This window comes from Onychostruthus taczanowskii, unplaced genomic scaffold (assembly GCF_017590055.1).
Source record: "Onychostruthus taczanowskii isolate IOZ18803 unplaced genomic scaffold, ASM1759005v1 scaffold53, whole genome shotgun sequence".
Classification (NCBI taxonomy): Eukaryota; Metazoa; Chordata; class Aves; order Passeriformes; family Passeridae; genus Onychostruthus; species Onychostruthus taczanowskii.
In genome coordinates this window covers 5,450,763-5,463,206 of record NW_024502902.1, presented here as the reverse complement: position 1 = coordinate 5,463,206, position 12,444 = coordinate 5,450,763, and the positions used below count along the sequence as shown (strand labels likewise).

General features: G+C 42.3%; 1 protein-coding gene across 1 annotated transcript in view; it reads left to right on the top strand.

Annotated features, from left to right (window-relative positions):
• The window catches only part of BTBD11 (BTB domain containing 11), a 162,951-nt gene extending 150,906 nt beyond the window's left edge, over positions 1–12,045 (top strand). Inside the window, exons 12-17 of the mRNA XM_041416712.1 lie at positions 1,318–1,423; positions 2,203–2,305; positions 4,080–4,161; positions 5,115–5,183; positions 8,078–8,191; positions 10,641–12,045. Coding sequence (XP_041272646.1) covers positions 1,318–1,423; positions 2,203–2,305; positions 4,080–4,161; positions 5,115–5,183; positions 8,078–8,191; positions 10,641–10,850 — 684 coding nt within the window. The 3' untranslated portion in view covers positions 10,851–12,045. The remainder of the gene's footprint in view (positions 1–1,317; positions 1,424–2,202; positions 2,306–4,079; positions 4,162–5,114; positions 5,184–8,077; positions 8,192–10,640) is intronic.
• Positions 12,046–12,444: the final 399 nt, after the last annotated feature.

Sequence of the window (12,444 nt, the reverse complement as noted above, 5' to 3'; positions counted from 1 at the left end):
CTGTGCCTGCTAAATGGTGTCTCTCAGTATGAGAGTTTCTCTTATCTTAGAGTTTCTTTCAGTGCTACATCTGACGTAGTAATAGGAGCCAACTCCTGCCTGCGGCGAGTGCGTGTAATTTCCTTTGACATCAGCATGTGCCTGTGAGGGAACAGCTCTACCCCTTCCCACCCTGTTTGATTAGATTCAGTAAGAGAGTCATTACAGCATCTCTGCCACTCCTCCTTGTCACTCGTGGGGCTTAAGGAGGACTTCTGAAACATGCTCAGAGCAAGGAAAGCTTCTATTTCTGCTTCTAAAGCCTGGAGATATTTTTAATAGAACAAGTATGTTCCTCAAATTTTTATACTGTGATTTTTTTTTTGGTTCCTCAGCTGCTTGTTTCCTTGTCTAAGGACCCTCTTATGTCTAAGTGTCTTGCCATTTTACAGCTTCTTGTTGTAGGAGACTCACCAGCCAACAGGGTAGTTAAAAGATGGCACCACGAATTAGCAGTGTGGCACTGCTGAACTTGTCTAGACTTGCTCCAGTTATCAGCAAAGTGTGGGATAAAATTTGCCAAAGTTTTTAAATCCTGCTTTCATCTGGGACTTAGGTAGTTAAGCATTAAATACATTTCAGTACCCTTGCATCTTAGGCATACAAATACTCAAGGTGCTTAGGAAAGCATCTTATGGGTGCTTTGCCCCCAAAGCTGGGGCAGAAAGGGGTAAGGCCAGGGACCAGACCTGGTTCTATGAGGGTCTGGCTTCCACAGCACAGTGGTGCCCACACTGGTGCCAGAGGTGTAAGAGCACATTAATGAATCATTTGGGATTAAATGAGTGGCTGGCTCTGGTGCCTCAGTCACTCTCTAGAGGAAGGGTCTGTTTGTGAGACTGCTGCGCTTCAAAACGTGTGCAGGCTGTGCGGCTGCATCTGTCTGTAGCTCTGGTTTTCTAAGATGTGACCATTTTCTAAAGAGCAAAAAAAAAAAGTCATTTTCCAGTACAGTAAGTCTGCAAATAAAATTAACTCACTGTTGTAAAGGAACTTTGTTTTTGCAGAGGGGACTGGGCTATGGAATTTTGTAGGCAAAGAAGACTTGTCATCCAAGGAGAAGACTTCTTCATTTAAAATTATTTGTACAGGAGACATAGCAATCAAGTAAATGAGAACTGCAGTTTCTAGCAAATGCTAATAATCGTAAGCTCTTATTTTTAATAAAGCTTCAGCAATCACATTTTTCACCTTCAAAACGGGCGGCTGTTTTGAACAACATAACATGTCCTTTGCATACTGATCTTATGTTGTGTATATTTGTTTTCTTTTGTGTAGAACGAGGTGATCAGCCAGCAGCTCTCTGTCATTTTCACTCATTGCTATGGACCCTACCCAATTCCAAAGCTCGTGGAAATTAAGCGCAAGCAGACCTCCCGCCTGGGTAAGCGTCAGTGCAGATCCTCGTCGGCTCTCAGGGAGAGCTGTGGGAAGGCTGTTGCTGGCCGGTGCTTGAGCGGGCCACAAGTCAGAAAAATCTCAATTTGAAAGACAGAATTAGAGGAAGGAAGGGCCCCAAATTTAATTTGACCTAAAACTCCTACTGACATCAGGAGGGTCATCAGGCGTGCTGGAGTGGGGCCGTAAATCTGCAAAGATTTGTCTGTGTTGCTGATGAGGCTGGGATGCAAGCCTTGGCCCTGGAGCAAGGTGTGTGTCTGGATCTCAAACCACCCTGACTGGCTGCAGGTGATGCTGCACCAGCACAGCCCTGTCAGCTTGGTCAGCAGAGCCCAGGGTGTTTTCAGGGGACTGGGAGAAGAGGCAAACAATTTTCCAGGACCCTCTTCCCCTTGACAGAGACTTCCTCACACAGGGAGTGGCCTAAGAGAGTATAAGTGAGCAGAGGGCCCCCCAGCATCTGCTGAGCTGCAGTTTGCTCTGAGTAGCAGAGCTGGAGGCTGTGGCAGCAGCACATGGCAGGGACGGCTGGGTGTCGTTTCAGCAAAGGTCGTCATGGACTTCAGAGCTTTGAATTCCCTTTGTCTGAACTCAGTGTGGTTGTCTCTGTCCAAAACAGCTTTATGGGCTTTACTCAGTAAAAACAATATCCTTCTATTCTGTTGCTTTCTTTCGTCAAAACAGGGAAATATTCAGTATGTTCCTGACCTCTTCCAAATTAAAGTTATTGACTTTTTTGTTTCCTTCTTTCTGCTATTCTAGATCCCCATTTTCTTAACAATAAAGAGATGTCAGATGTCACATTTCTGGTGGAAGGAAGACCATTTTATGCACATCGAGTGTTGCTATTTACTGCATCGCCAAGGTAAAATAGAGACACATCTCTGTTTTTTAACAAAAATATAATTTGATTTTATGGGTTTGTGGGGTTTTTTTGTTTATTTTGCTGTCCCAGTTCTTTGAGGGCTAGTGGCCCAATCTTCAAATTTTTCTTAATCAGAACACCCCCACAGCTTGTTTCTGGTTGATCTGCCAGATATTTAACAAGTGCTCCTGTCAATAGATTTTCATCCAGTGAATGATCCATGCTTCTGGCCATGTATCTGACTTCCTTGCACTGAGGCACAGTGGCATGGTGCTCATTACTGCACCACACAGTTCTCGACCATACAGGAGTCGTGATACTTTGATTATTAATAATTTAAGAGTGGTTAAATTCTTGTGAGTTGTTAAATCCTGCCTTGCATCAGTTTCAGCAGTCTCCAGGAAAAACAAGCTACTATCACACAATTCTTGACAGCATTCGACAACTTTTAAATGAAATGAAATAGCTGTGAAACATATCATACTGTATCCAAAGGCAGTATTTATAATTGGTTTCCTGTGCTCAGAAGGCTGGATGTGAGTTTCCCAGCTCAACCCAACCCAAGAGTTGTTCACAAACATTATTTGTATGCAGCTGTATAATTCAATGTGTGCTTTTAAACAAATCTTGCTGACCCTTCAAAACAGCTTATTTTGAGATGTGGCAAGGACAGAGTTCTGAGTTTGGATGATTTAAGCAATATGGGAATTGATGCTAGTTGTGCTGCCAACTCACACCACAGAGTAACGAGATTTGCATGAAGTAACTGCAGTACCTGACCCTGGCTTAACTAAGAAATGGATATTGATGTTTAGAGCTTCTTGGTAGATGTACAAATGCGTTCCAAACTCCAGCTTTAAGCCTACTAAATTGTGTTCATAATAGAGTTCGGCACTAGTGAAAGCAAGTAAATTGTCATCTGTATTTGAACAAACAAGATGCAGTCACGATGAGGGGAAGGTTACCATCCAGCAAATGCTGGTCTTGATAGATAAGCTGAGCTATGAACTGCTGCTGGAAGGTCAGATGGATTATCAAAGAGAGGAAGTACAAGGGCTGGTGTTTCTGGCAGCACATTGCCCATTTTCACCGTCTGATCAATGGGAATACCTGCTTTTGAGAAGTAAATTCTTACATATGTATATATCTCACATAAGTTTCCAATTATTTACTAAAAATATGTGGGTTTTTTGTTCTGAAACTTGTGTCTGAATTTCGGGTTTTGATAATTGGAGAACAGCAACCTATCCAGTTTTCTCTCCTGCCTCTTCTCACACAATTACATTGAGCATGCATAGGAGTGTTAAAAGTCTCAGTGTCTTTTTTTTGTTTTGTTCCAAAAGATTTTTTAAACCAGCATAATGGACATAAGCCAAAATCTATCTCCCTCAAAAAAGGAAAACATTCAAGTTTTAAATGTTGCAGATCTTTATAAAAGATCATGTTGCCTTCAAGAAAAAAAACAATTGGATCTGTAATATGTGTTATTACAGAATCTGAGTTTTGGATGTACATTTTACTCTATTGTTATATTAGATGTATTTTTAAAAAAATTTTGAATTGAAATCTTCTAGAGAGAAGCTTCTTACTTTTGGTTTGAACTTCATGCTAATGTCTAAATCTTGATGCTTTCTGGTGACAAATATGTTCATTTCAGTGTACTGTTTTTGCAAGAATTGATGCTGTCATTCCACTGCACTTCTGTACTGTTTTTACTGCATTTTTCCACTGAGATAACTGGGCTGGTATTTCAGTTTTGCTCCTTTTTATTTAGGTTTAAAGCATTGCTGTCTAGCAAGCCCTCATCTGATAGTACTTGTATTGAGATCAACTATGTGAAGTACCCCATCTTTCAGGTACAGTCCTCACACTGAATTTGAATGGAACTTGTAAGAGGAGCACCACACATGCCCTGCCCAAATTAGCACTTCTGTATGTGATAAACCAGAGCAGTGGTTTCACAAGCACAGGCTTCATCTCTGTTTGAGCACTGCAGAGTTCTATGGATTGCAAATGTGCCCCAGCAGATACAGCAACCTGCATTTCACTGACATGGGCTGTGCACACAAAGCACTGCCTGTCAGCATAGGCATTTCTTTCTGTAGTTGGCTCTTTGTGTATTTAATGACAGGTTTGGAAGAGACACACTTCATTCCCTTCCTTAGCAGTGCTCTCCAATCAATTTTGTGCCATGAAAAAGCAGAGGTTGCTCTCTGTACCTGTAGCAAGTATGTGGATATGCTTCCCTTGCTTTGAGCCGGAGCTCAGGCAGCTCCCTGTGTCAACTGTTACTGCTGCACGTAATTCCCAGCTGCCCACAATAACTGGGCTCCCCACAGAGGGATCTTGGCTGGCTTGTATTACTGTGCAAAGCCTCCTCCACCTCTTTGTTATCTTCCATGCATGCCCACACACAGCTGGATGAAGGTGGCCTTTGCCAGGGAGGGAGTAAGGGAATAATCACTCTATGTGCTGTGTTTGCCTGAATCAGTGATGTACTTAACAGACTGGGAAATACACGGAAAATTCAAAATGAGTTAATCGGTTTCCTGCAAGCTGTTTGGAGCTCACCAGGAAACCCAGACAATTTGAGGGGGAGGGGTTGAGACATTAGACTACCTGAGAGAAGGAAACACTGAACTTTGCAGAGCGAGAGAATAACCAAGTATCTTTGAAATCAGGAGGCTTGAGCCATTTTTACCTACAAATCCATGGTGGTGTTAGGAGAGCCTCGGGTATTGCCTGCATTGTCCCCTGTTCCTCTTTGTCTTGAACTGATTTTTATAAACACTCCTTTGTTTTATTACAGCTGGTAATGCAGTATCTTTATTATGGAGGTGCAGAGTCACTCCTGATTAAAAATAACGAAATTATGGAGGTAAGAGACATTTATTTAATTGCAGTGGGAGCAATGCTGACTGATCTGTGTACCATTCACCCGAGGGCACGTGGCCATGGGGCAAGACATGAGCACTCCTGTAAGAGCCAGCAGTGCCTCATCTGGAGTGCCCAGGCTCTCTGCAGTCCTGCAGGAGACTGGGAGACTTTGCAAATACCTCCTTAGAGTTACCACAATCTGGAACCAATTTCCAGCAACTTAGCCCTATCTCATCAGCATTAAAAACAGCTAATTTTGTTTCTCACATGGGAGAAGTGTTGGGCACATGCTGGGCTCTAACCATGAGAGAAGTCCACTGGAGACACAGTTCAGTTCAATTTCAAGCACGTAACTCTCAGATTTTATGAATAAAACCATAATCTGCTCCCTGAGATACAGAGACTTCTTTGCCTCTTTCTCACTGAATGTAAAACATCCAGGTGCTGTTGTGGCCTTTTGCAAAAGCCAAACCAGGCCAGCTGGAGCTGACTGGAATTTCACACAGCCACAGCCACCAGCCATGCAACCACAACCTTATGGATGTTAAGTAATCCCCTTCCAAACGCTGTGTGCCATCATTGTCAGCTATGATCAGCAAAACCACTCCAACTAAACAGAACTAAGATATATTGAGCAAATCCTTGATAGTCATTCAGGGAGTTTTCAGGCAGCCAAAAAGGATGCAGGTCAGTAAATACTAAATTCAGAGCTACTTAAACAGCAGGTGGCTATCAGTATCTGCCACCACAATCACAGAATATCTCCAGTTGGAAGAGACCCATCAGGACCATCAAGTCCAACTCCCTGCTCCTTGCAGAGCTATGTTAGCTAAACCACATCAGAGTGTTGTGCAGGTGTGCCATGAGTTCTGGCAGGCTTGGTGCCACGAGCACTTCCCTGGGGAGCCTGTTCAGTGACTGACCACCCTCTCAGGGGGGAACCTGCTCCTTATGGCCAGTCTGCACTTCCCCTGGTGCAGCTGCTTTCCTTTTCCTCGAGTCCTGTCGCTGTTGCCTATATTATTCTGTCCCTATAACTCTACAGTCTGGCAGCCAGAGGATGGAACTGGTCAGGACTGAAATTACCCCTCTCTAGTGCAGGCAGTGGATTTTTAAGTAAGCATACCCAAATCGACTTCCTAAACTGTATAGGAAAAGTTCCCTAATTCTCTGTTTCACTCAGAGTTTTGAGAGACTTCCTGAATTTCTAACCTTTTCTGAAATAGAGAATTTTAGACTAGGCAGTGCAGTGGCTTTATAGAAATGTGTGTGCTATCACCTAGGCTGTTAAAAAGCTTGTGCTGCATTTCAGCTGGCAGCTTGCTCTACTTTTGTGACATCTCAAAACTTCTGAGACTCCAGAATGTATGACTGATTGATTGATCTCTTGATAACAGATTTGGCCGTCGTTCCTCACAGTTTAAAGTAATTACAAGCCAGCACATGACTGCTTGAGCCACAGAGGCAGCTGGAATAGGATTTGTCTTTATCTTTCAAAACTGCATTTAGTAACTTGCCTTATTACACATATGATAACAAGAAGCACCAGAAATACTCCACAGAAATCTGCTGCAATTCATAATTGGGGCCAGCTGGCTGCTATCACATCAGCACTGCAGATTTCCAGCACTTGGATTTATTTATGGGATTAAAGTAGATCTTGAGCAGACTGCATAGGAGAAGTCAGAATAATGTCATGGAAGTTTCAGGGTTTTGTTTGTTCCCCAGTGCAGCATGAGAGCCCCTTTGGGATGCACAGGTTAGCTTTTTGTTGTGAGTCCCAAATAATAAGGGCTGTGTAAAAGCCTGAATACCTGAGTAAGTGCTATTTAAACACATGAACAGCTCGATCTAAGGTCTGGCTGGGTTACAGCAAGGTGTCAAGCAATGAAGAACTCCAACCTGCTTTCTAAGGCAAAGAGCCAGAGACAATGGCCTGCCATGGAAAGCCAGAAAATTAAATGACTTTCATGTAAAAGGACAGAAAAAGGGCAATAGAGGAAATACTAACACTGCTGAAATCAGTAGGAGAACTCAAAATTCAAGCCATTTTCACCCCACAGGCATGCAGAGATGCCAAGGCAGTGCCAGGGTAGGCAGTGTAGCCACAGGGGAGATGCAGGGCCAAAGGGGGAGGTCAGTGCTGGTGTCAGAAGAGCTGTGGTATGGCAGACACATGACACTCACATGAATGCTGGCTAGGCACTGCCTCACAAAGCTGGTTCTCACCTCTGTGCACTCGTTCCTCGGAGTAACGCGGACCCCAGACAGTGTTAGAGTGCTCCTGGCCTGGACATCCCCTGACAGCTGCTCACAAGCTAGGACAAGGAGCATATGGAGATCTGATTCCACTCCCTTGAGCCTGCTGAGGTGGCAGATTTGAAGTTTATTGTCTCTATAGATTAAGTCTGCCCAGGACAGTCATCATAGTTTGGTTTGAATTCCTCTCTACACTTGTTCCTGACCTTTCTGCTGACTTCCTCACATCCAGCCCAGGTGCTCTGTTTCAGTAAGATCTTGGGGAATAGTTGAACCAGAACCTTGGTTTTGGGGATGTATTTGCAGGTCTTTTGTTGCAGTCATGTTTGCACAGTGACAAAATATTCTTCAAACCGCTGTTTCCTTTTTCTCCTTGTCCCATTCCAAAGTCAGCATGTGGACCTGAGTAGCCTTTGGTGTTCTCTGTGTAGAGATTCCCATTGTGTGATTTAGAAGGGACTGCAGAGAGTTGAAACAACGAAGCAATCTCTCATTCTGACTTTTTGTCAGTACTTTCATGCTAACTGAAGAAGGGGCAGAGAAAAAAGTATAATGAAACAGTAAAGAAGCAAGCTCTGATTCTGTATCACTCAGCAGTTTTTGACTATTTTTTCCATGCCTTTTGTTTTTTTTTAGCTTCTCTCTGCTGCTAAATTTTTCCAGCTTGAAGCTTTACAACGACACTGTGAGATCATTTGTGCAAAAAGCATTAATACAGAAAACTGCGTGGATATTTATAATCATGCCAAGGTAAAAATAACTGCATATGCTTGCATGTTGTGTGTCTGCAGTCATTCTTGTAGGTCAGTTCTGTAATAAGTAGTTTATATATATATATATATATGTAAATAATATGCTTAGTACATTTGTTGCATGTTCAAGATTTGTAGATTTGTCATTCATTTACTGGGACTGACTGATTAATAGGTACCTGGTATAGTGGCAATCCAAAATTAGTCTAAGTCCAAGGTGGCAGCTTCTCAGCCCCTTCCCTGAGTGGTTCAAACTCAATTTGAGTGTACCACTATGTGGGTGATCTATCCCTTATTCATGGCAGCACAAACTGGTGAGCTGATTCTACAAGAATCACCAAGTGAAGTAGGCATCTCTGCTTTCACCTTCCAAGATGCATTTTCCCATTTCCATTACCTGTTTCTTCCTGCCTGAAGCCCAGTGGGTGATACACTCAATGCTGGTGACACCTTGTCAATATATAAAAATGCCATGTTGTGGAAGTGCAATGGCTCAGATCCCTGCAAGGATGGTAATGAGAATTTTGTGTCTTGGAGAGTTTCTTATTGGAATCAAATTATATACTTAGCTTGTGAGGTTGCCTAAGTCATTAGACACAAAAGCATGGCATTTCTTGTCCTAGAAAACCTATTTTCACGCATTGGTGGAGGTGGTTACCACATTGATTCGTTTCGGTTTTTTCCCTCCTCATGTGGAGTAGTTATATTTTCACTTGGAAGATGGAAATGGTACACAAATAAGTGCAGTGAAATATTCTTCAAGCATTTTAAAGAGATTTTTTCTCTAACTTGCATGGTCTATACAAAAGATAAAACTGATGCATTGTGACATGGAGGTTTGATTGAACAGAGTAATCCTGCAGATTTCTCCAAACCCCTGCAGATCTGACCTCCATTCCCATCATCAGGTATTTCCTACAGAGAATAGTAATGCTGGTCTTCGTGTACAGATAACATGCAATCAGTGTTTGAAACAGCACAAAGATCCACCTATAAAAATAAGCAGTGAGGTGTATCTGTAGGTCCATTTAATGTGAGAGGAAAAAAATTACAGTGCAGGAATTATTTGAAAAAGATTTTATTTGTCATGTAGCTCATGTGCCAACTTCTCAATTTGTACTGCTGTCAGTAAAAACAATCATTTTACTTTAAAATCGTGTTTACTTTGAATTGTGAAATGGGGCTTTTATTTACATCCTGACTGAAGAAAATTCTTTCATGCTGGAACTTAACAAATCCAGTGGCTAAATCCAGCTCCTGGTTTGCCTGTAAGAGCCCTAACCTGCAAGTTATTTGTGCCTGCACCTCCCTATGGAAGCAGTGGAAATGGGGTACCTGGGTGGGTTTTACAGCCAGAGTCATGTTGGCACTGCTGTGAGTAGTGCATTGCAGCAATAGCCAACCTGGCTGTGCCTGAATCTTTGACTTCTGGAATTAGTTGGGTTGGAAGGGACCCTTTAAGATCATCTACTTGGAGCCATGGTCAGGGACACCTTTCTTGACCTTGCTGCTTTGCAGCTCATCTGCACCTGCAGGACCTCCCCGACCTTTCCAGAGGGGGATGTGTGAGCAGGTTGGCCCAGAGGCAAGTGGAGCACAGCCTTTGTCATCAGGATTGAGAGACAGATACAGTTTGGTGGATGGTCCCTTGCAGGCCCAGGAGTTGGACTCAGTAATCCTTGTGAGTCCCTTCCAGCTCAGTGTATTCTGTGATTCTGTAATGTGGATTTGGTCATATTTACAAATAAATGCTGACTGGAGAGTACTGATATCATTACTATCCCTATGGACATTCCATTTTTTAAATTGCTATCATAGAACTGTGGAATACCAGCATGGAAGGTACTTCAAGGATCATCTGGTCCTACCTTTCTTTGCAAACATACAGTCTAGACTAGATGGCCCAGCACCCTGCCCAGCTGAATCTTAAGTGTCCAATGCTGGGAAGCCCTCCTCTGCCCTGGGGAGATTTTTTCAATGGCTGATTATTTCCATTTTTCCTCAAAGCATGAAATTTTGCATGACAGCTTTCTGCAGTCATATGTCCCATCCTTGCTAAGGACAGCATTCTTGAAACGTGGTCTGTAATATTTTCCCAAACCTGTAGTTTTAGGGTGTAACTTCTAGCATGAAATCATAGGTCTGGTAAACTCTGTGGTAGAACTTCCATCAGTTTCCAAGGGAGCAAAGCTTCAATCTGCGGAATTTTGTTTCCCCAACAGCCAGGGTCTTTTAACATGGAATTATTATGAGAATCATCAGCATAAAATACTGTTTTATTAACTCCTTCCTCTCCATGCATTTATATCTGTAGGTAAGCACATTTTAGACTGTGCCTGTCTAAAAGGCTTAGCTTGTGTATTTGTTTGTGTGTAGCTCTTGTGCACTGTATTTGCTGCCTGGGTTTTATCAGAATGGTTATCTTTCTCTAATTTCACTTCTTGTAGTTCCTCGGCGTCACAGAACTATCTGCCTATTGTGAAGGCTACTTTCTAAAAAACATGATGGTCCTCATTGAAAATGAAGCTTTCAAACAGTTGTTGTATGACAAGAATGGAGAAACATCTGGTCAGAATGTACTAGAGGACCTACAGAGGACGTTGGCCACAAGGATTCAGTCAATTCATTTGTCTTCTTCAAAGGGCTCCATTGTGTAAAGCTGAGGAAGATGGTAACCCTCTAATTAAAGACCCTGGAAGTTAAGTCTTCTGTTGCAGTTGCTCAAACCTGTTGCAGTTGCTTAAATGACTACAAAAAAAGAAAATGTAAAAAATTCTACGTCGCATCCAAACAGTTCTGTCTCGGCCAGAGGTGCTGCGCTGGGGCTGTGTCCCCACCTGGATGAGAGAATACAAAGTTCCTCCCCGGTTTTGAGCAAGCTGGGTACCAGAGTATCCAGTGAATTGCCCTTGTACTCACATTCTGAACACAAGCCTGTTCATGGAGCTTGATGCCAACAAATGCCAGAACTCACATCAGTGAACAGCAGAAGTCCCTGCCTGAAGGGTAGTTCTGGGGAACACCTGAATTGACCAATTAATCATTTAAGTCAGATTTGTTCCAGTGTTACACAGTTAAGAACTATATCTATCCCAGAGTCCATTATCTTGTGCATTTAAGAAATGTAAGAACTGTTATTGCTGTCCAGCAAAGATCAGCTGTATTAGAGAGTGGGTAAGACTGTTATAGTTGAGGAAATATACTGGCAGATTTTTAGGGGTGGGAACTTTTTAAACTGTTCATAAAAAATAATGGGGTGGCCTTGTAGTTTAAAACCTGTTTCTTAAGCTTAAAATTTCATTTTCAACAGAGCTGCGTTTGAGAATCTATGTAACATGTTTTGGTTTTTTAAATGGTAAAATGTACATTGTGTAAACACACATATGCTCAAGTTTTGCTTGTATTCTTTCCTAGGGTGGTATAATCTTGCCTAAGATGCTATGGTTACACCAAAGAGGCACAATACCCAGACTGTCTCTAATACAATAGTTGGGGGGGCAGGAGAACTGCATGCTACTTGTGATTTGGGGTTGAAATCAATGACAAACTCAAAAAACATGCGTTTGCATGGTAACTGTACCTGTGAAATGTTCCATTTGTGCTTCGTTTTGCCAAGACAAATGCAATGTTACTTCTTGTCAAACTTCATTTGTGAAATTAGCTTATTTTTTTATCTGGTGTGACTGGTGTGATATGATACCCCTGGAGCTCCTTCTCGAGATGCTGATTTCTGTTTGTTGCAGTGAAGAGATAGCAACAGATCTTTAATTTAGTGATGTGTGGATACTTTGCTACTGGCCAGAGATTGTGTCTGAGTTAGACTTTTTAAAATTATAATTAAATATGTACTGTAGAATGATTTCTCACTGTATCCTGAGAATGTATAGGTAATCTACAATGCAGGGCTTGGGTAGGGTGGGGTGGGGGATGTCATTTAAATGTCAAATGTCAGCTTTGTTTATTTTGCAGCATATTGTTAGCAAGACAAATCTGCTACGTGCCACAACATTCTGGATGCCCTCTCTGAAAACTGCAGTAAGAAGCAGGCAAAGATGTTGCCTTCTCCATGGCAAAGTGACATTAATACATTTATTTTCTACCGTGCCATTCTAAGAAATTTAGAAGTTTGCATGTTAACCTCTTTTTCTTTTGTTGAAGCATCTACATCAGGTGCCCTTCCATGTTCCAGCTTTTGATGTGCTCAGAGAACACCGTTTTGGCTTTAGTTATCAACACAGTAGGAACCTGTTT